The 23,258-nt window shown below is 41.1% G+C and overlaps 1 protein-coding gene across 2 annotated transcripts in view; it reads right to left on the reverse strand.

Annotated features, from left to right (window-relative positions):
- Positions 1–2,848: 2,848 nt before the first annotated feature.
- The window catches only part of LOC117473713 (protoheme IX farnesyltransferase, mitochondrial), a 34,405-nt gene continuing 13,995 nt past the window's right edge, over positions 2,849–23,258 (reverse strand). The window contains exons 5-7 of one of the 2 annotated variants that reach the window (XM_034119476.1): positions 10,492–10,562; positions 6,108–6,340; positions 2,849–3,968 (exon numbers count right to left, since the gene is read on the reverse strand). In XM_034119476.1, coding sequence (XP_033975367.1) covers positions 3,532–3,968; positions 6,108–6,340; positions 10,492–10,562 — 741 coding nt within the window. In that variant the 3' untranslated portion in view covers positions 2,849–3,531. The remainder of the gene's footprint in view (positions 3,969–6,107; positions 6,341–10,491; positions 10,563–23,258) is intronic. The other variant, XM_034119477.1, reaches the window with a different exon arrangement.

Below are 23,258 nucleotides of genomic sequence, written 5' to 3' on the forward strand. Positions count from 1 at the left end.
CCCCGACAGAAATTGAAACAATAAATACAAACTAATATAATCTAACGGCATTCAGGGCAAATAACTATTAACAAGAACTACTTATGCATTTAGAACACTCTTTATCGCTTATAATGTGTCTTAATTGAGATGTTACGCATTATGAATTACGTCTCTTAATATTAGGCTACCAACAGCATGTCAATTCACGGCTTGAACAAATAGAAGACTGTATTATAAAGCTAAAATCACTCATTCAACAGGTTGCACAGGACATTTCTATTTATTTTAACAATACCATAATTAATAACGACTTTGCTTTTTAACTATCGCCTTATTCATGACATATAGAGGCCTCCCTCTAACTTTGAGAAGTCAAGCAACTTAATATCGTTTTATTAAAATAGTACATTTATATTTAATAGAACATATATCAGAATAGCAAGAGAGTAATGGAAAACGCAACCCTATGGACACGTTTCTTTTTAGGAGTTTGTGCGTAATTCAGTCATGTTCCTAACGCAGGCACTGTTAACATTTATATCTGGGAACACTTGAGGAGCCCTGTATTGAATAAAAAGCTCAACAGTGGGAATATGCACTTAATTTAGAGAGAAAGAAAGAAGAATAAAGTTTCAGCGACTATTTTTCATCTGATACTGGAGATGAGTCAAAACAGATCTGTAATATAAACCCGGGGAACCTCGGCCGAGTTATGAAATAGAACCACTGACAGACTGTTTTCATCTTTTTAAAACGAACGAACAGACTGACTAAATGTGTACGACATCTACTTAGATGTGTTTTTATTGCATATGAACAGAAAGGCTTTTATTTTTGCAGTTTTGGCTGCAATTCACAAAGTCAAAACCACGTCGAAATAACAGCCTCGCTCTTTTAAAAACAGTAAATATAGAGACCTTGTGATCAAGTACAAAAATATAAGTATTTTCAGCAGGAGATTCGTTTTTATCTCCATTTTCCTCATAGAAAACATTGGTAGGATGACCTGTTGCGTGTGATGCAAGTTTATTTTCCACGGAATCAATCATTTATCCCTCTGATATTCCTACAGAGACTTGAAGAGATAGTTTTACATTATGGGTTTTTAGTTTCTGTCCAAACGCTGCTTTATAGTTTATTGCAGAGCTTTGGATTCTATGTTGCAACACCAACCTTTGAAGGGAGGCCAGAGGTCATCCGTCATCCTGAGACTTCACTGCTGCTTTCAATCCTGTTGCCTCTACTGTTTTCCCCTCTGGATGTTAAAGCAGCTGGGAGGACTTCAGATGGGACTCTCTCCTGTTTACAGATGCATATGTTGCCCCTTTAGTGTTGTTGAATACGAGGAAAGTCTCAGCAATTAACATAAATGGTTTATTGACTAGTATCAGCAATGAGAAGGAGGGAAGCTTCCATGTTTTTATGCAAAAAAAATAAGAATATGAAATATAAATGGCTTGTGAAATTATAGACTTTTAAAAACATTACTTACATTTTGATAGCTAAATGTGAAAAATCTTAAGTGCAAAAATATCAAAATCCCATTCAGATACTGTACAATTATAATGATGAATACCTATGAATTATTATATACTTTACATAATGATTAAGTGTCTGGAGTAAAAAAAAAAACTAAACTTACCTCTTGAAAATGACATCTCAGATTCCTTTACTGAAAACCTCAGAATCAATTGAATATGCAAATATTTCTCATTTCAAAATGTATAATTTTTCTCTTTTTTTTTTTTACTACGTTCAATCTGGTAAAGTTCATTCTCGGTGAATACGCACTGGAAGTTTCAAGTTTCCACATCCCCCTTGTGTCAGTTCTTGAATTGTTCCCACACGGGCTGTGATGTCACCAAATCACAATCGTAGACGCTGTAAAGTCAGATTTAAGGAGAGTGTATGGATTTAAAAACAGCACATCACTCACAAGGGAAGCTAAAACATCCGAGCTAAGTTGCAAAAAACACATTTCAGAGAGCACTTGTTGGCATAAGTAAAGTTCATAATGTCATTGAATAACTCCCAAACCTCAATCTGAGACTAAATAAACTAGCTGGAGGCTTTTTTGGAATAATGGATGGATTTACCTTTCATCAGAACAGCAGCTCAAAGACATCTCTTGTATAATCTGAGGAGGAACGCTTGGTTGTGGCGAATAAATCGAGCAACTGTTAAAAGCTATTGACCTAACACTGAATATGAAATATAACTCAGAACAGCATCAGCAGTAGCTTTCTGTTCTCCTGGCTCATAGGACAAGACAGCAGCTCTCTACCTCTATAGGAGCGGACATTGTGAACCATGACAGGCCGTCACCCTGAGCCCTGGAGGTTGATATCCAATCTGCACACAGGTTGGTTGTGTGTGTGTGTGTGTGTGTGTGTTGTCCCCACTTCTCTCTTAACTGTAACAGCTGGCTCGATCGCTCCCCTCCCTCCCTCTGATATGAAACTCTGTATCCGGTCGGACACTTTACGAGGATGTCGAGCCGTTTCAGGTCTCCCGGCCTTGGCTAAATCCCACAGCCCCCTTTTATGGAGGGAGGATGGCAGCGAGGGGAAGGGGACGCTCGTTTCTCCGAGTGCGGTGATGGAATTGTAACCCAATACCAAAACTAGGGGTAAAGGGCGGAAGGGGAGCACATGTTGACTGACAGGTGCAGAGGTGGCCTGCTAAATAGAGCTCATTGGAGGGATGGCCATTTTGTAGCATATCCACTAAGGCTATAATTGAAACTTAAATCCATACATTATGTGGAGGCAGCACCACCTAACAAGGCGTGGTGCACAAGGCCTTGACTTCAGGTACACAATTTACAAGATTTAAATGAAGTGGAATGATGACACAAAAGATAGAATAACAATCATGAGGCATTTATTGTAAGAGAACATTTGCCCTTGTGTACAGGGGTTAGATATTCCCTTCGTTTTGTAATTAAACCATAATGAGAAAAAATGAAGACACATCAGTGCTTTTGCTGAGAAGCGAAATACAAAGAGGCATCTCAAAGAATGATAGAAAGTGAAAACACAATGAATAGATATCAGGTGCATTGTCATAGCTGCTTCATATAGTTTATATTTTTCTCTTATTTTTAAACATTGACTGAGAACTCCAACAGAGATCCTGTGATCACCATGATGTCTTCACGTCCTTTAAATATCCTCTTCTTCTATTTTGCATTTGTGCAATGCAGACAGTGAACCCTGTGTGGATCCATAGGAGCGATTTACAGTCACTGTACAATAAATTGAACATCAGTCATGTACAACATGGAGAGGAACCCCAATATAAATAAATACAGAATATATACAGTACACACACGCATTTGAAATGACAACAAACTGATGTGTGTTTTCTGTAAATCAGATATTTTTGATCCAAATCATTTCCAGCTCATTTGCTGATCTGCAGTGACCACCTTAAAGCACACGGATAAAATAATGTGTCTATTATGCAGACCCCTCTGAGCACGAGTGGTTGAAGACACTGAGGGAGCATCTCAGTAAAAATAAAAGCTCTCAGAGGTCTAAGAAGTGTTTAGGAAGGCAGTGAGCTTTGCAGAGCGAGGGCTAAAGAGGCTGCGGGGGGTTCCTCGGGGTCTCTGCGGGGCTTCTTGCAGGTGAAGGCCAGCAGCAGCAGCATGGGCAGGTGCCACAGGCTGCAGAAGAACAGCTTGCGGGCGCTGCCGCGGTCGCCCTCGCGGTAGAAGCGGAAGGCCAGGTAGCTGATGTACAGGTTGATGGGCAGGGAGATGATGGGGAAGGTCCAGGTGGTGACGTCCAGCACCGGGGCCAAGGTGGAGAGGCCGATGAGGCCCAAGCTGTGGCGCAGGGCCACCCGCTTGCACATGCTGGGGTGGGTGACGGACATCATTCTGTAGCCGCCGCGGGAGTAGTCCTCCCTCAGGTTCCAGCTGAGCGCGTTGAAGTGAGGGAATTGCCAGCAGTACAGGAAACCACCCATCAACAGAGCACCTGGGGGGGGGGGGAGAGAGGGAGAGAATGAGGGAGGGGAATCTGAGGGACTATAATGTGTTCAGCATGCCAATAACAGCCGGAAATAAATGGTTTATGTTTGGATCGGTGCGAAAGTTTTCTTTTGAATCCAACAATTGTAATAATAGTTTTTCCAGAATTTGAACACTTCAGTGACCAAACAGCTCAGTGCAAACCTTTCCTTTGTGTTCTAAAATATACTTAGAAGATGCTTTTTAAGTATAGTTTTAGTAAGAGGTTACAAATACATGTACAAAAAGAAAAGCTATAATATAAAACGGCTATGCTTTTCCAATGTCATAACTACAGAGTGAATGATGCGGATCAGACGGTGCTTCAGTTAATTACTATTAGTGCTGCACTATGGCCAAAATTACATTATTATTTTCTTTAAAATGTAGTGCTGAAAAAAAATATGCATAATAAACATAAACAGAGCGCTGCTTTTTACTTTAACATTGTGCTATAATGCTGCTAATGGACAAATCAAATCAGCCGTGAAATAAGGTTTTTCTTCACACTAATTGAGTGTTTTTTGTATTATTTCTCTGCTGCAGGGAGAAAGAAAACACACAAATAGAGCGCTTCAAATACCGATCTTCTTTTGCCTCGCTGTTAGGAAACATGTTAACTCCTGTCTGAGTTCAGAGTGAGGACTGGGTTGGATCTCTGATGGTGGACTCGGCTTTGAGGGACATTAGGCGTAATGCTTTTTATACACCAGGTTAATTCAAAGAGCAATTTCATCTCAGGTTGATCCTCTGTAAACGCTGGATTGCTTTTTAAAGTTTTTATGAATATGATGAGTTACTATGGAATCACAAGTCCTTGAATGGAAATAGAACTGCTTCCATTTACAGATGAAAAGCACATTTATTAAACATTACGTTGAAAAAGCCATCCTAATATTTAGAGCACAAACTCGCGTGAGGGAAATGGTGGCAACACGATGAAACACAAATCATGCAGTTGCCATAACAGAACCCTTAATGTGTCCCCCAAACAAGCTGCTTAAGCCCCCCCCGAAGTCTGCGACTCTTCGCTAACTTAATGTTACATTCATTTGGCAGCTGCTTTTGTGCAAAGAGACTCACAATAAGGGCATTCAAACTCCCCAGGAACAAGAGCAGTGTGAGCGCTGCAGGGATCCTGGGCCGTGTGTAAATAAAGCTTTACGAGTGTGAGATCAGGGATCCTGATGATCCGGAGAGGAGCAACAACCCAAACACTGCAACGTGATTTAACTAGGGCTGCAACTAAAAATTGTTTACAATATTCATTAATCGTTTAGTCAATACAATTATTCCAAATAACTTGGTTTATCCACAACATAACATTTGGCCTTACAGCCAGGAAGTATTTTCAAATAGCTGTTGAAATCCTCCAATATGCCAAGTTCCTAAGTATGCGAGGTGTGTGTGTGTGTGTGTGTGTGTGTGTGTGTGTGTGTGTGTTCACTGAGACTGTTTATTTGTTAATTACCTAATTTACACCTGAACTTTTTAAAGAACATCCATAAATATTCATCTTGCACATTTGTTATCTAATACATCATATTCCATTTACTTGTATATAGACTCTTCTTGCACTATTTCTATTCTATTTGTATTTACTTGCACATCTCAAAGCAGTCTCTATATGTTGCACTGTTGGAGGAGCCTGTGACCTACGTTTTTCATTGCCATATCTACACTGTAGCTAATGTGCAAATGACAATAAAGCCTTGAATTTAATTATGTGTGTATTTGTTTGCGTTTCAGCTCGGTGTAAGAGTCTGGTGTTTTTGGAGACCACACCAGCACGGCAACATGACTAATTTATAATGTGATGAGGATCTATTCAGTTATGTAGTTCATACTTGGGATTGATGTACTTGAAGTATGCACTATGATGCAAGGTCATCGGCAGTTCTCAATATTCCATTACTTGGACCTGACTCTAATTGACCGGTATCCCTAAATATGACGTTTTCAAATTGCTTACCGTCTGATTAAAAAGGCAGAAATTCAAAAATGTATCTATTTACAGATTACGGAGGTTAGATCCAGTGCTTGTTTGGCATCTGTGCTTGTAAAATGACTTCAGGTAGGAGATATCTTTCAATGAATAATTCCGCACCTTGGCCCAGACACCCCGTAGCAGCCGTCCAGCCCATGACGGGGGGGAGGGCCCCCACCACCGCTCCCACCCAGGTGTTGGTGATGCTGAGCCTCTTGAGCGGAGTGTAGCAACAGGTGTAGAGGAAGATGTTGAGGGCCCCCAGGAAGCCCGTCAGGGGGTTAACGGCCAGCGTGAGCAGGGCCACTCCGGGAATTCCACAGCCCAGAGCAAAGGACACCGCATGGAGGGGGCTGAGGAGAGGAAGGGACACAAAAAAGATTTTTAAATTTTTTGTGATAAAAGGCAATAGAGAAAGACAGGCTCAGACAAAAGCCTGTCACCGCCATGAGAACTATAGGGTGATAAAGTGTTAGTGGGCTTGTGCAGACACAAGATAAGACAATGATAGCTCCACATGTTCAACACACACACACACTGAGACCCATGGGGGGGGCCACACACTAACCGTCAGCAGCCGTGCATGGCTGAGTCTCAAAACGGGAGGCTTAGAGGAAGCTCATCTGATAAGAGTTTGTCAGGGATAAAAGTAGCCCGGCAAGATGAAGAGCATGTGCACACGCCAGAGATCAAAACTAGCTGCAGAAAAACCACGGCTCAGGCTTTTAGCCGGATGAAGACTTCCTCCTCCTCCTCCTCCTCCTCCTTCCCTCGTCTTTTATTGAAAGCAGTGATGGCGAGGTCTGGTTCAAATTCACGAGTAAATGCTCCATAAATTAAAGAGAGGGTCGATTAAAATCTTGACCAAAAGCAGACCCTTTTTCTTCAAAAAGCAAACGGGGCTTTTATTTTGGTGGCGCGCGGGGAGATGGCATCATTAATGTGATTAGTGGTGTTATGTCTGTTTTATGTGGGCTGAGGTGGGGCCCTGCAGGCTGGCTCAGTGGGAGTCAGGGGAGGGGGGGGGGGGGGGGGGGGGGGGAGTGCATCACATGGTCTGAGGTGCTTACAGTCTGTCACAGCCGCAGTCATAACGTCAGGTGGGTAATGTCAACACCAAAGCCAAAGATGTGGACGTCTGGTTAGACCACAATCAAGGCCAGGGATCCAAAAGTAAAACATGAGGGATTTAAATGTTACTTTAAAGAAACAGGATGATTCTACTTCAAACGGAGTCACCTGTTCTATATTCAAGTGGTCGGAGAGGGAAAGTAAACTGTGGAAAACAACTATTCTGATCTTTCTAAATCTGTAAGCCTTGCCTACAAAACAGAGACTTCTGGGACTGGTGCCAACTGGGAACACTACAGATCACTGAAAGCTTCTGCCCACATTTGAGTATGATTATTTCCACAAACAAACCCAGATACTTTATGTATTGACAGCCAGAGTGGAGCCAATATTGAATGTAAATACAACAGGAGGAAAAGGCTAATCCTGAAAGAGTTCTCTTGTGCTTCTGTGCCAAAACAGAAGTGGACTACCATTTTGAAAAAGTGTTGGCTTCCTAAGCTAATGCTGCAACTTCTGCAGAAAAGGCAAAGAACGGAGAAAGATGAAGATGTTAAACTGTGCAAAGAGAGAGCAGGGGATAGGTGACATTAATAATAATAATAATAAAGTGAACTTCAGCTGAAAGAGCTAAATTAACTGAATGATAAAAACTACTTTGAGCACACGGTTACATTAAAGAGGCCCTATTATGCTTTTTGGGGGTCTCCCTTTCCTGTATTGTGAAATAAAGGTTTGGTCGGCAAAGGCTAAAATCACACCATTCCCCCCCGAGGGAGTTTCTCTCACACACTCACCCCCTGCCTGAAATGCCTCTAATGGACTCCTTTGTTTACTTCCCTAACATAGTGACATCACTATCACATCAGTATAACACTCACAATTCTATTGGCTAGTGCTCCAACACATTGAACGTGATAGGCTAGGGAGCAGGACATGCACAGGCAGGAAAAATAAAGAGCTTTTTGAACTTTAAAGCATGTTACAGTAGAGACACAAAAAACTAAAATGAAGAGAATATATGCAGAATATGTCTAACAGTTGCTATCCATTTTCCACCGTCAACTCCACTCGGAAAATACATTTAATTTAATTCAATAAGCTTTATTGTCCACCAGAGGACAATTCTGATGCAGCATAAAAAGGAAACGACAATCAACACGCTGTAAATATAGCAGCGAAGAAAATATAATAACTTTCCTGCTTCATTATCCTAACGGTCCCAATGCCATCCCATGAAAGAATCAAACATGTTTTTGGGTTAAGTTCTGTCTTGTACTTAATAAAAAGTGGTTGTCAAAGTTATCTTAACAAAGCAAACTCAATTTTCTGGTGCAGAACAGCCCAAATCAAAACTCTCTTCTGGCTCAAAAGCTGCCATGTGTTTAACCACCTAGATGAAACTCAAACTCATCTTCCTCCTCCTAGCAGGCTGACAGCTCTTCAGCATCACCACATGTGGATGCCTCAAACTCTGCGAAGCCACTACAAAGGCTGGGGGACTGTCATCCGCATTCTACTGAAGAAGAGTAAAGGTGGGTAAGATGAGACACTATTGTAGTCTAGACATGAGAGGAAAAAGTATTTCCGATGCTCACATCACATTGGCAGACAGATTTCCGCAGTCGGACAGATGTAGAGGAGGGACACCTTGAAGACAATATAGAAAATGTGTAAAATGCGGCCTCCTCATGGCTTGTTTGACAGGACACTCCGGCCTCATATATGCCCGCCGTCTCTACACCAGATTGTATGTTCTGTCTCAGTGTTTGCGTCTCAGAGACACACCTCCTCTGGTCAGCGACAGGCTAAAAGCCAGGGAAGAGGATGTGTTTAGATAGTGAGAGAGCATCTTCAATCAGCAGCTCAACAGCATGAGGGTCCGATTTTAAACAGCATGTCAAAGGAGAATTCCTGAAACTGGGATGAGATAGCTGAGGGTCAGGGTGCAGTTATAGTACCAACAGGCCGTTTCAGTCACAGCGGGACTATGATGCTGCATCAGCACACAACGGAGGCTTTTAGCTTCTACTTGTTAGCTTCCACTTGTTAGCTTCCACTTGTTAGCTTCCACTTGTTAGCTTCCACTTGTTAGCTTCCACTTGTTAGCTTCCACTTGTTAGCTTCCACTTGTTAGCTTCTACTTGTTAGCTACATGTGGACAGGACTGTTGTGGAAAGTGTTTCATTGTCTTTTTTGATAAATGTAGCTTTTCACTACATAGGTAAATGTCATGTCATGTCAACAATCAAAATACCTACACTCCTGGTCTCACGTAAATATCCTAAAAATACAATAATGTATTTAATTTTATATTAGAAATATGTCTATAAAAATATATAAATACACAGTTGCATAATAAACATTAATAAATGAACTTTAAATAATAAGTTATAATTACAATAATAATAATAATAAATTAAATAAACCAATAGGAAATTCAAAAGCCATGTCAATTATTTAAAATGTATTAATAGTGTACATATCAAGGGTTAGGGTTTATTTTCCCTGTAGTGTCTTTTAACTCAGTTTTATCATTCAGAACCACACTGACATGTTCCAGATCAGTCCCTTAAGTTATATTTATTTCCCACGTGTTATCCTCTTGTGTCAACAGGTTGTTTGCTTTCTTTCTTCCTGAATACAAATGAGATAACGCTCCTTTCCTGTAAGAGTTCAATGCGATAAAGGCAGTTTCCTGGCACTGGCAATAGGTGAGGAGGACATGATGTTAGTTTGTGTTTTCTTTTGGTTTTTCTGCATCAGTGCATCCCTGCTGCTTGAGGGTGGAAGCCTCCGGAAGAGAAAGGAAAGACGCCATATCCAGTCATACAGTAGTAGAGCGCAGTGATAGATGCAGTTCACTGAACACAAAGATTATCAGACATCTGAACTACGGAGGAAGCAAAAGTTAAGGTGTCATGTAACAACACCCTAACCTCTGCCTCTACCCTCCTCCTTTCCAACCTGATCATAAGCTCACATTACACCTGACAGGCGTACAGCAGAGGGTTGGAATTGGCAGCTACGCTCTGTGGCTGCTGCTACTCTACATACACAGCTACTTGTCTGATTTAGCTCCATGATAACTCAGCTAAAGAGAAACACAAGGGAGTAAAACAATACGGATGTGTGCTCAGTGCTACTGTTTTCTATAAAAGGTGTGGTCAGTCAAATATAGCCGGTAAATTACAAGCTTAGAGAAAGATAAGGTCAGTGAGAGAGGAAACAGTAGCAGCCTTGTGTATTAATAAAAGAAAGGGATGAGGTTGGGGGCTTAGTAGCTGTCATGCAGTGTTGCCTCTGTACTGAACTCATGCTCTCTTCCTCCACTTGAGTCACTCTCTCAAAGTAATCAAAAGTGCAGATGGGGTTGTTTTGCTAAATGTTGCACACAGAAGGCTAGATCTTTTAAATAGGAGAAAAACTGTACCTGATTTGTCCTCTGACGAGTGGTCGGTTCTTGGTACGATTCATGTTGGAGTCGAAGGGCACCTCAAAGTACTGCGGAGACAGAAATACACGTGGGTTCATTCAGGATCCCACACAAAGACACTGATCTTCCTTCATGGACACACAGTATATATGAACTACTTCAGGCAGCAGTGGAAATTCATCGCTTTGGATGTTAAACTGCATTTATGTTGCCTAAATTCTGCCTTCCTTTGAGCTGAGTAACAATACAGCAAAGATTTATAGCGCGATCATTCTGCAGATGCAAACAAAGAAAAAGGTGTGAATAGAAAGAAACAGCCACTGTGATAAATGATGCATTTCTTTCCGGTGTCGGTTGTGTTAACGTCCACAGAAATGTAAATCAACTTGGCAAAATTATAACGATCACAGGACTTCCGCCGTGGCTGCCTCTGCGAGTTCTACGCAACATCTGGAGAGAAACAATGTGAGGGGAGCCGGGTGTAGCAGAGGCTCGCCCTACACGTAGAGAGTCAGCGGATGGAGGTGGAAGGTGGAGACCGAGGTGTGGGTTGGGGGGGGGGGTGCACTGGGACAAAACTATGTGAAAAACTACTTATACTCCTGTTTTATGATCTGCTCTGGAGGAGTATGCTTCAAAGTGCTCCCATGAGATTGGCAATGTGTGACTAAAATGCAAACACATGGGGTGCTTAAATGCAGGAACTGGCTAATCTGAGTGTGTGCGAGTGTGTGTGTGCAAGCGTGTGTTTGCTCGCCCGCATAAGAGAGCCTTTGACTAATGAAGAAAACAGATAAAGCACTTTAAGAGTACGGAGCATCAAGAACCATCTCTGCGGAAATATGGCCCACATCAAATATGTAATAAACAGATAATCCACTTTTCTCTTCTTCAAACCAAGTTTCCAGATTTACTGCGCTCGTGACATCGGAAAGCCACAATATTATTAAAAAACCTCGGGTGGAACGGCGTTGCATTATGTATAGATTTGTATTTATAAAGAACATTAGAGAGAGGGCGGCACCATTAAGGTTGACGGAGACTTGGATCTAAATATGATCAGCAACGGGAAGATCAAACATCTTTAGTATAAATGTGCTCTTTTAGATGTGGTTTTCAGAGGGACACTGAACCTCTCAGAGCAGAGTGGGATACATATTTCGAACCTACTCTGTCTTTGCATTTCGTGTTGCTCTTTTTTGGGTCGGTTTCCTCCGGATTCCTTGCCAGAAGTCGACAAAGTACAGCTACCATTTCACAGTGCCGACATGCTAACATTTTGTACTATTTTGAAGAGATAAATGCAATATGACAAACAGAGCCTTTGATAGTCAACAGTTGGTATACACATCTCCTCATTTGGCTTCAGTTAATGTCTATATTGTAGTGGCACTAATACCCTCCAAGCACCCAAAGACATTAAAGAGGTAGGGGTTGTATAAACTCTTCCGATATGCACGAAAACAAATCTCCTGCTTCCCTTTTCCGTCTTTTGGCTCAGTTTTAGTGTTAGCACTAGCTAGCCGGACTCTGACTGGACTGGGCCGAGCTAACGGACAGCTGTGTACGCGGCTGTGGGACCCCGAGGCCCGGGCTGAGGTGTTAATTCTATTTCCTGGGTCAGGAAATGCGTCAAGAGGTCAGGGGCCGCATGAGAGAGAAATGCTCTTTGTGGCCAGAGCAGAGCGGTGCTGCAGCAGGCCTCGGGGCCGGCCCGGGGCCAAGCTCCCTGCAGCAACGCTCACATAAAAAGGATCCATTTAGTTTCCAATAACATCATCCCACAAGTCACAAGAAAAGGGTTCTCTTTGTATTGTGTCCCACAGGCATATAAGGCAACAGTAAATAAAAGAACAATTAAAGAGTTTCTAGAGTGACAAAATGATCTCAAACACAAGTTCTGCTGTGTTTGAGTGAAGTTGTCGCGTGTTTATATGGATGATTTAATAAGAATGTCACTCAGTCCCCCCCCACTGCGTGTGCCGCTGTCGTTTCACAGTTTGTCCAGCTCTGCTCTCGTTCCTCCCTCTTTGCCTTTTAAGTCAGAGTGCCTCATCTGGTTCGCATCAGCGGCCCTCTCAGCCCGTGTCATTATTTCCGCCCGATGTTGCCATGTGTAACAGTGAGGGCACTCAAATAATTAGGCCATTTGTGTTTTGTGTGCATGCACGTGCGCTGCTACAGGTAGGTCTGAAGGTTTGGTACATTTTTTTTATTGACACGTCTTCACCTGCGATGACTCGAGGTAACTTGACTGTGTAATTAGCTGTCAAAACATTTGGTGATTATAGCATATAGCATCAAGCTCAAGAATCTCCAAAAGGGCTCTTCTGACTGGTGTAAATGTACAATGCCATTACTCAATGGTAGTATCATCATATTGTCATACACGTCATAAAATACTACAGCAACAACAATATTAAAGCGGATATGATAATTGAATAATGACATTTACACCATTATGTCAACAAGGCCTGAAAAAAATATGAACAGAAAAAAATATTTCTATCAAATTGAGTGATTGTTGTTTTAAGCTTATACTACAGATGCACTATGCACACACTACACAGTTTGCAAAAAGCCCAACATAAATATAAATATTGCTTTGTATGTATATTTGAATTAAAACTAAAATGAATACAAATTATAAAATTGTATTTATTATTGAGTGTCAGTGTGACTGCTATTTTACAATATACCAGTGTTTGAATGTAGTTTCCATTGTGTTGACACATGCACAACGCCCTTGCAAACAGACAACAGTTTGTTCGTAACCCAATGCTCTTCTCTTAAAGCTCACTGACACACCATGATACATCAGTTTAAAACTACCTTCATCTACACAGAGGCAGCTGGGGGACGGAACCGGAAGTTATGGAGAGCCTGGCTGCTGCTATCAATTATGAACGCAAACACACACGCACAGAAACCCGTAACTGTAGGGACAATTATCCACCAGATGAGGATGGAAAACAGGCGCGACCAAAGTGAGAAGCAGAGGAGCGGGGGAGTACTGTTGCCAGATCCTCCGAGCTATCAAAGACCGAACGTGATCCTCCGCCAACCACCGGGGCTCAATTGATAACAGGCAGGCATTTCCTTTTTCTCTTGTGTATAAGCTATGGAGGACAACTTGGCTTTGTATCCTGATATGATTTATGGCGACACATTAAGGGTTGGTGTAATTTTGAGAAAGAGTGTAAAACTTTATGAAAGTGGCCTGTATAACCACTGAACATTAAGGAGATTAAACAAGACTGAGTATTTATTGAGACAGCTTTATACTATTTTTTGTGACCAACATTTTGTTAATTTTTCAAGCCATCTTCACAAGATGACAACCATATAGAAACTAATCATACAAATGGAAATATAGAAAAAGGTATAAGTGAAATGAGCTCCTATCCCCTGATCCCACCTCTCTGGCCTTTCCACAAATATAATATACTGCAGTTTGTCTTATATTCATTTGAGTAGTTATTTTGTATATTTATATTTGGTAAGTATTTGTCTTAATTCTCTTTAATGATGAATAGTTGTTTGAATATATTTTATTATTTATAATTGTTATATTTTTTATCTTTCCTTACAACTTAGAGTATTTCCTTATGCTGTGTTTACGTTTGCACCACCATACACCAAATCAAATTCCTTGCGTGTGTAAACATATCTGGCAATAAAATGGATTCTAAATCTGATTAAAGATGTTTGCAATCATAAAGTTGATCCATTTACACATATTTTAAAAATAACTCCTAAACTTGTTTACATACTGCATATATATATATATATATATATTATATTATACAGGAATAATACAACTAGGCAGCTGCTCCTCAAGGGAGATGGATTGCCTTACCAATGCCACACCTAACTGTTGCTAAAACAACAATAGGAAGTGCAGTGAAGGTCGGGGAGGAGCGATACAGTAACATCACATTTGCTGTGTTTACTGGAGAGTCAGGAGTGTGCCTAAACACAGGAACACACAGAGCAGAGCAGCTGTATGGCTTTGGCTCACAGGAACATCAGCTGGCCTGAACAGCACGTCTCTCTCGCTCTGCCGACAGAAACCCAGGTGCACAGGCTAAACACAACAATAAGACCAAGTCATCACCTGTCAGAACGTCACCTGTTTGCACACTGGAGTTGAATGGCACACTCAAACATCCGCATGGGTGGGGGTGAGGGTGGTGCTCTGATGAGTGCCAAGTCTGCTCAAAAGAGCACGAGAGCTCTCAAAGCCCCTCTTCAACACCAACTGTGAACCGTCTCTGATCAAGAACTTGACAAACAAGCAGCCAAAGATTTACATAGATTAAGCTTTCCTCAGAAGTCAATTCAATGCTTCTGGCAGACACTCGGAACAATTTGATGTCAAATGAAAGAAATGGAACAAAACAGACGAGCCACGCAACCTGACTAGTCACAACACAAAAAAACGCTGGCATTAAGGTCACTCTGAGCTGTCTTTCAGGAGCAGTGGGACTGTTCTGTCTCAGAAATGTTTCTGATGTCTCTGGAGTCAAACGAATAGTCTTGGAGCTATGTGAGCAATGCTTTGATTTTACACTGCTACCCCTGAAGAACCTGTTAAACACCTCCAAAGTACTTATTAAACTGTTAGCAACAGTTAAACGCTTTGAAACACGAAAAAGGTCAAAAATGTAGAAGAGACGTAATGATGAAAGGCAAGTAAGGGAAGAGATGACGAAGCAGGAAGATGAATACCACAAAAAAGCTAAAATCTTCTTCACCTGTGCACCTTACAGTTAACCCCTTATGCTAAAAGCATAAAGATGAAATGACCTAGACAAGACCATATGGTTGTAAAATAAACCTTCCGGTCATTATTCAGAAATAAGCCTAGAAACTGGATGTGGGCGTCAAAGCTTTAGAAATAACAGCACTGACAACATCTCCATCACTTCATTTCTGTCACAGAGAGCTTAGCAATATTTGGTTCACACTATGTGCGGTGGAGGTGAAAGATAAAAACAGGAGACGTGTGTCTGTGTCTGGAATGCTGCATGCAGACAGCTGGCAGATGTTTTTCGGGGTTCCTCGCCCTCTGTGATCCTTTGATGTGATGAGATGATAGGGCTGGATCAGCTGGTGTGATTAGACATGAAAAGCTCTAATCGTTCGCACAGTTTGATTCATGAACATATTTTTTTAAATGCAGAAATTGCTTTAATGGTCTCTATTATGCGTTTTCTCCCTTTCCTGTAGTGTGTTTTATCTTTTTGTGCATTTAAAAGGTTTGCAAAGGCCTGCAAGTTAATGTGTGCACGTGACATTGTTGTACTGTACAGAATCACGAGTTTCAAAATGAGCATCTAGCCAAGGTAAAACTACCAGTACCTTGCTTTTCTTTCAAGGAAACACTGTAAAGACTGCACTTCTCTGTCTGACCAAATAGTGGATGGAGTCTGAAAGTCTTCCTCTCTTTACAATGATCTGTTTAGAGCAGTTGGCAGCGCTCCACCTGGCACAGCGTCTCTCCTGATTGATGGCCTGAGTGTGGGACAGTGAAGTGCTAAACTGTCCTCATGTTAATCAGCTTATTAATGCCGAGCGAACCCACATTGCCTTTGCCCTTTTTTCTGTGAAGATACGTGCAGGATCTGGGCAGCGGAGGCATGATATACTCGCATTGCCTGGCCACGTAGAGAGGGAGGGAGTGGCGGAGCAAAAAAAAGATGAAGCCTGACATGGTATAAGTAGAGGATTTTTCTTACATTCTGCTTTCTTAGAACTCTTCTGATCAAAGGCGGAGCGCAACTAAAGATATAGGAATCTATTTCTGTCCATTGGCGATGACCGATTTAGGTCGCTAACGCTTTAAGGCCTGGGGGGAATATGTTCCTAGTTTTCAAAAGTGATGCCATAGTTCAGTAGCCTGCCTTGTGTGTTGGACGATATCACCATGTTCATCATTCACGCTACGTAGTGACCAGGTCATAGGGTCTACTCCTCGGATTCCAAGCCAAACTCTTGGTGGATGGCAGCAAATCTTTAAGATGTTATGGAGAGATTTTTCATATGAAGGTATGTTTGTTTTAAGTCACAGAAAGTGCACTTACTGTACCACTTATGGCCAACGAACCTTAAATTCATCGATTTGCCACTTGAGTCAAAATATGCGTCACACCATAAGAACGTTAAAGAATCTTTGGAGCCAAATCTGTGAGTGAAATGGAGTTTCAGTATTAATCTTCATTTGTAGAAAGTGGTATGGTCCATGCTGGCTGGCACATTCATTTTCAGTCTACTGTAAACATATCGACTGTGCAAACAAGATAAATTCCTTTGTTGGAGTGCTAGCTGGCCATATCTGTAGTCTGAGGGAGATAAGTTAACGTTCTTACTAATGAGGGCTTTTCACTCCAGTTCCTGATTACTGTTAACTTTGCACACACTTGACTGCTTTCTATTCATTCTTGCATACCGGGGAAAACATATCAGTAAAAGGCCAATACAGGGACTATGTATTGGGTGCGTTGGTGTGTGTGGTCACTTGTTTAAACAGACATAAACAGTCCTTTCCTCCATCGCTGGGCATTTGCAAATAACTGTGAGGGTGTGACTGACATGACATGCACTGTGAAAGGATCTTGACAGTTGGGGTGAAGTTGAAAAAGAGGCATGTGCATGACCGTGTGTATGTTTGAGAGAATGTGAGTGTTTAGATTTTTGGTCCGCAGCTGTGTCTGACCATAAGGACACTGGAACGAGTGTGAATGTGTGTGTGTGTGTGTACTGTTCTGACACTGTTAGTCTTGGAAATCTTGAAGAAAATGTGCTCAATAGAAATTAGAAGTGATAAGGTGCAGATACATATGAAGGCCCTCACTGTTCCCTCACAGATGACAGCAGCCGTCAGCACCTCTGACAGATTTGTATTTGCGGCAGTGACCCGTGGTAGAATGCACCTCTTCATCTGGACGGGTTCATTCAACAAGCCTTTCAAATCAAAATGAGGGGCTCAGGAGAAGACGCATAGTGAGGTATAGTTCTCCTTGTGTAGCCAGAGTTTTTCCAACTTATCTGTTGGGAAAATACTGAATGTCCTCTTCTAATATCAGAGTAGCACGTGATAACAAAGGCCCTACGTAGCTGTGTACGTAACAGGATGTATGATTACCTAGAAGAGCGTCAGGACTGTTTTAGGCATATGATAGCTATGTGACAATGATTAACATGATGATTCAGCCTCTATGGAGATAGACATATGACTGTCATGTTTATTGCTTACGCAGGCTAATCTTAACTAATGTAAGAATACTGCTTTCAACCAGTATTCTTCCATCTTGTTGACTGTAACACCCTCTCTTGTATATAAGCATGTCAAGGACTCTACTCTGGGTACTATTTGTCCCACGCAGCTCTGTGTGTGATGACTACTTCCATTCTTGCAAGGATAATAAATACATGTATCCTGATATTGAAGACCAAGCCGGTGACGAGTATATTTTTCTAACATTATCCATAGCTTTACCTTTTAGGGATATATAATATGCATTCCGAATGAAGGTCAAGTACTTTTTTTTCACTTTCAGTTTGTTCTTTTTAATCTCTGGCTTTTGGTAAGCAAGCTGAAAATATCCTGCAGGTCCAAGAAAGTAAACACATATTGTTCAATCAGCATCATTGTTCTCTGTTCCTTTCTCCTCACCAGCATGCTGTGTAAACTAGACATCTGATAACACACTGCCGCCTATTTAGATTACATTATTCTCCCTACAATGTAATGTGCGTGCAAAGACATTTTTGATTTGGTAGTTTTGCAAGCTTCGTCTCTACAGTCTCTGATGTACATTTTAAAAAGCATAGCAAATCATTAATTGTAAATCTTGGGAGTGTTATTGGTAGCATCCCTACATCATAATGCTAGATATGTTGATTTTTTGCTAGCATTTTTTATAAATATATATATTATCTGATCTGATTTTATTCATGTGTTATTTAGAAATTGCACAAAACCGTATGGATAATATGATATCACTGACAATATTCATAAAGTCAAAGGGGGCCTAAAATGCTCACATTCAGGTTCATATTTGTATTTTGTGCCTCTACTGTGACATATTTGTATGCTTCAATGTCAAAAAAGTGCTTAATTTGTCTCATACTGCCTGCCTGATTGGTTAGCTGACCGGCTCCGTTGTGATTGTTCAACTGCTTAGAGATGTCCCGCCCCTATGATGTGGCCTATCACGTACAATGTGTTGGAGCGCGTGAGTGACACGAAACATAAGGAAAATATCAAACTATTTGAATATGTAGGTAGAGCGAACGCTACACTCAAGGCAACGGCACAGTGAGTAAACAGTGGCAAAAAGCAGCAGGAGTAAATAATTTATCCATGAGTTTAAATCTTGTTTGCTGGAACAAATGGGAGGAGAGTGTGTGAACAGGGTAACAAAGTTCCTGTCAGAGTGTGTGCTCCTCCACTGCCAGAGCTTAGCCCCCCCGAGACCCATCCTTCTCTCTGCAATATTCTCTGCACCATCTATGCCTCTATCACTCTTCCCTCATGTGGAAAGGCAACCAGTTAGCTTCTCAACGGGTTCCAGAAGTGAGCCGTCAACCATCTGTCCTCTGAATGTAACAGAAATTCTTGCTGTCAGGATGTGGCGTGACACAGCTTCCAGTGTGTCTGAACGGGGGAGAGTAAGTGCTGGCACGTTTCCTAGGGGTGAGCCGCAATGATGGTTAAAAAAGAAAACTGAGGATGACACTATTTTAGATAACAAATATTAGATATGCACAGATTGATTGGCCACCAGTCACTGTTGACCCGCCAGGACATGTCAGATAAAGTGGGATATACTACAATTGATTTCTAGTTGTATTGCCTTCGTCTAAATTGCATTTTTCCGGTTTATTTAGCTAAGAAAATGAAGATTGTGTCTGCCTCTTTAAAGCTAAGGTTATGAGAATGCTTCCCGGCTCTACTTTACAGCACATTGTATAAAGGATGTAACCAAGACAGATATTACGAAGCGGTAAAGAGGCATTAAAAAATGGTGGGCTGTTGAAATTGGAGCCACCCTGTCTCCTCATAAGCAATTACTGCAAGAGAAGCATTCAGATAAAAGGTCTACAAGCAGAAAGACCAAAAGACCCCCCCCCCCCCCCCCTTTCTCCTCCCCCAGTACCACTACAAGTGCACAACGGAAATGCTTTAATCCCCAGGATCTTGGTAACTGAAACAAAGACTTTCAAAGTAATATACACACACACTCATGGGCATGCACCCTGATGTCTATCATCCTCAAGCTGATTACAGTTGTGTGGGTGTAAAATGAAAGGGGACGCGGCAGTGGTTACTTCCTCCTGCTTGTATAAATGACTGTATGGTGACATTAATGGTGTTCAGAGTGAAACACGTGTTGCTTTCAAGGCCCTTTTTTGTGTGTTAATGGCTGTTGTGTTGGAGGCGTGTGGGCGGGAAGATAATGCCACAGAGGATGAGTGCAACATGAATTGGACATGAATAATTATACAAGGTCTGCTTTATCACATGGTAAAATATGCTCATGAAGAGGAAAACTAATGATGGAGTTTTAGACAAAACTTGTGAAGAACAGTGTTGCTCAACCGGGGGTCGCAAGTTCATTCCTAGTTGGTTGTAGAAAAAGGTACATCTTAAAAATGAAGCTGTGGACTCCAATCTGATTGTTTTCGGTGGTTGTGACTCAAAAAGGGGCCGAGAGTAGCCGATATAAAACACAGACTTAATGACAGAGGCCTCTTCAAAGCGGAGTTAAGTTAAACAGCCACACTTACAAAAGCTGCGTCACCTTTGTTTGTGGGCTGACAATGCAGCAACGCTTCTAAAAGCTGGCTTACAGGTATGAGAAAATAGTAATTAAGACGCACAGCATAGAGAAGTAAAGTAATGTTATGAAGTAGACATAAACAAATATAGATAAAAAGAGTGTGGTTTTACAATCCCTTTGTGATCCTCAGGTGGGGTTAGCCACAAAGCAGAAATCACTGCTCCATATAAAGAGTAGATGGGGATAGGTAGAGTCAGGCATCAGAAGCAGAGTAAGTATGTTCAGGCTGCACACACCCACAGACACACACTTTGGTCTGTGAGCGGTAATCAACAGTTACTACATGACAGTCTCGCAGAGTGCCATGTCATCATAAAGCTGAAGATCCTTTTAACTCTGCGCAGTGACACACATGCAGACAAAGGTCCACACCCAACACAGCAGGATGTCTTCCTCAGGTGAGCAGGCGGAGAACAGGTGCACCAACATGCTGTTAGAACGCCAGTAATGCCACACTGAGGAAGAGACAGAAAGGCAGACTTCTTAAGCCTTTTGCTCTCTGTAGTGCCGCCTTACAATCTAAAAAGGGCAATGGATTGTGCATGGCCGGAAAACCTTTAAAAGGGATGTTCAAAAAGCAGATAGCAAGCAAAGGGAGTCATTTAATAAGAAAACAAAATAAAGGAAAGTGTCAAATGAACCCAAATATATTCAACAAAAATAAGTGAAAACTGAATAAAAGTAGGGCAGTGACTGGCCTTTTACCTTTTCACTCTCAATTAGCTGGACCGCACCATCTGCTCCATGTTTGAATGAAACATGCATAGTGTCCAGGCAGTGCTGTTTGCTTTATCCAATCACCTCAGGTGCACCCGTTACATACACACCTTTATCCTGTATGCATATGCATTAAAGGGTAGATAACACGAATTACAGGATGAGATTCAGTTGAGAGTGACTGGTTCACCTCTAAAAAGCTGTGGCCAATTAGATTCCAAGTTTTTCGATGTATTATATCAAAATTTCAATGACATATTGACAGATTCATATAATGCGGTAACGTTTTGCTACATTATAATGGAAAAACTCTCAAAACCGTTATATATATATTTATATATATGCATACTCTGGTAGTAACAATAGTTCCCACATTTAGAATATCTCTGCTTAAAAATGTCCCTTATGAGCAAAGGCTTACAAAACACTACCTTTGTATGCTAAATATCACCTATGGCTTTTTGTAACTGTTGAGGGTATGCTGTGTGATTACATAATGAAGGATTGAGGACTGGGGTGGCACTTAAGATTCAGGAAATTCAGTCTGAATAATAGTCATTGAAGACCAGACAAGAGCCCGTTTTATATTTCAAGTTATAAGAGCACAAGCTGAAAGCAATTCTCAAAGTACAGAGGCGTACTTGGTAATAATGTGTTGTCTTCATAATGCTCAGCCGATATAGAGCACTTTGCAATAGTGAAGCAAAAGGAGCTCTGAAGATGGAACTTTTTTAGGCAAACGAACCAATAGCGGTGGAGACTAAAAGTATATGAATCATTCAAAGTATTAGAAATAAGCAACACACTTTAAATGTTTTCCTTTCTAAGATGCATAAAGACCACATATATGCTAATCTAGGTGTAACAAGGACAGTCATATCGATTGTAGAGCTCTATAGCAAAACCTTGTGATTTTCGGCTAAATAGATACACTAGACTTTTAAACTGAGTTTTTGAGATTTAGAGACGCACCCAAGGCTTAGGGAAAGACTTGGTGGATGTCGGTAACCATTTTGTTTTCCAGCAACGATGCCCTTGCCCCAAAGCTTTTCGTTTGAATCAAATTAGCATTCAGTGTTGGCTCACGGGCACGCCATAAACAGGGCTGCTTTTGTTAATTATCCACGGATCTCAGCATTACAAAGAGTGTTCCTACTTGCCTTTGGCTAAGTTACCTTCAGATAGAGGGTACACTTGAGGGGGAAATAAATGGTAGACCGTAAACATATACATAAACGTGATGCCCCTCAATACACGTGTTTTCCTGATTTCAATCTTAGCCTTGCTGAAAAATAATTTCTATTAGTTTAGCTACCGTAAACCAGAAAAGAACTTTGTGAGGTTTTTTTACTCACAAGGAACGTGTTTTTTTATTTATTTATCTACCTTATAAGTTGTGAAAAAGGTCTAAAAGCAAACGCTCTTTCCTTGTGTAATGATCTCTTTAGCAAAATAAAACAAAGGAGGAAGGCCATAAAATAAAAAGCTAAATACATATTAGTTTCAGCTCAGCAGAACAAAAGCAGGTCATTTTATTCTCCTCTCTGGTACAGTATTGCATTAAAATCAGTGACACATATCAAAACACCGTATGTATTCATCTGCCTAGGATTAACATAAAAAAAATGTAATAATGGGTCATTTTGAGCTGATGGACTAAACCAAAACCATTTGGGGTAATGGTTGGCAATATCCAGTGTTATTACGTCTACTGAACAGGCATGCAAACCTCTGGCCCCAGTCTGCTAATGTTCAGCAGTTGCAAAGGATTGATGGGGAGCAGGAAGGGACATTAAGGAGTGCATCTCAAGCAATGCATTTTCACTGTCCGCAATAGGGGTGTGAGGAAAAACTGCATTCTTAAGATACGATCTACTCTTGAAATATAATGTCTAGTTCCAAGAAAGTCAACTATCAGAAATGTTAAACTCAATACTCCACATTATGATTGCTAGTGACCTGTTTTGAAAGACCAGGCTATACTTTCCTTATGGCTCAACCGATTGGATGGTGAAATGCAACGGAGTTAAACATGTGCGCTGTGTTTAAGATAAAGTCAGACTGGTACTCTTTGGCTTCAAATCTAGCACCATGGAGATGTTTCTAAATAGTTGATACTTGTATTGTATTAATAGTAGATAATGGAAGTTAATTCATCAGTTTATGCTAATCAGGGATCATCACACAAAATCCGTATGT

This window comes from Trematomus bernacchii, unplaced genomic scaffold (genome assembly GCF_902827165.1).
Source record: "Trematomus bernacchii unplaced genomic scaffold, fTreBer1.1, whole genome shotgun sequence".
NCBI classification, from domain to species: Eukaryota; Metazoa; Chordata; class Actinopteri; order Perciformes; family Nototheniidae; genus Trematomus; species Trematomus bernacchii.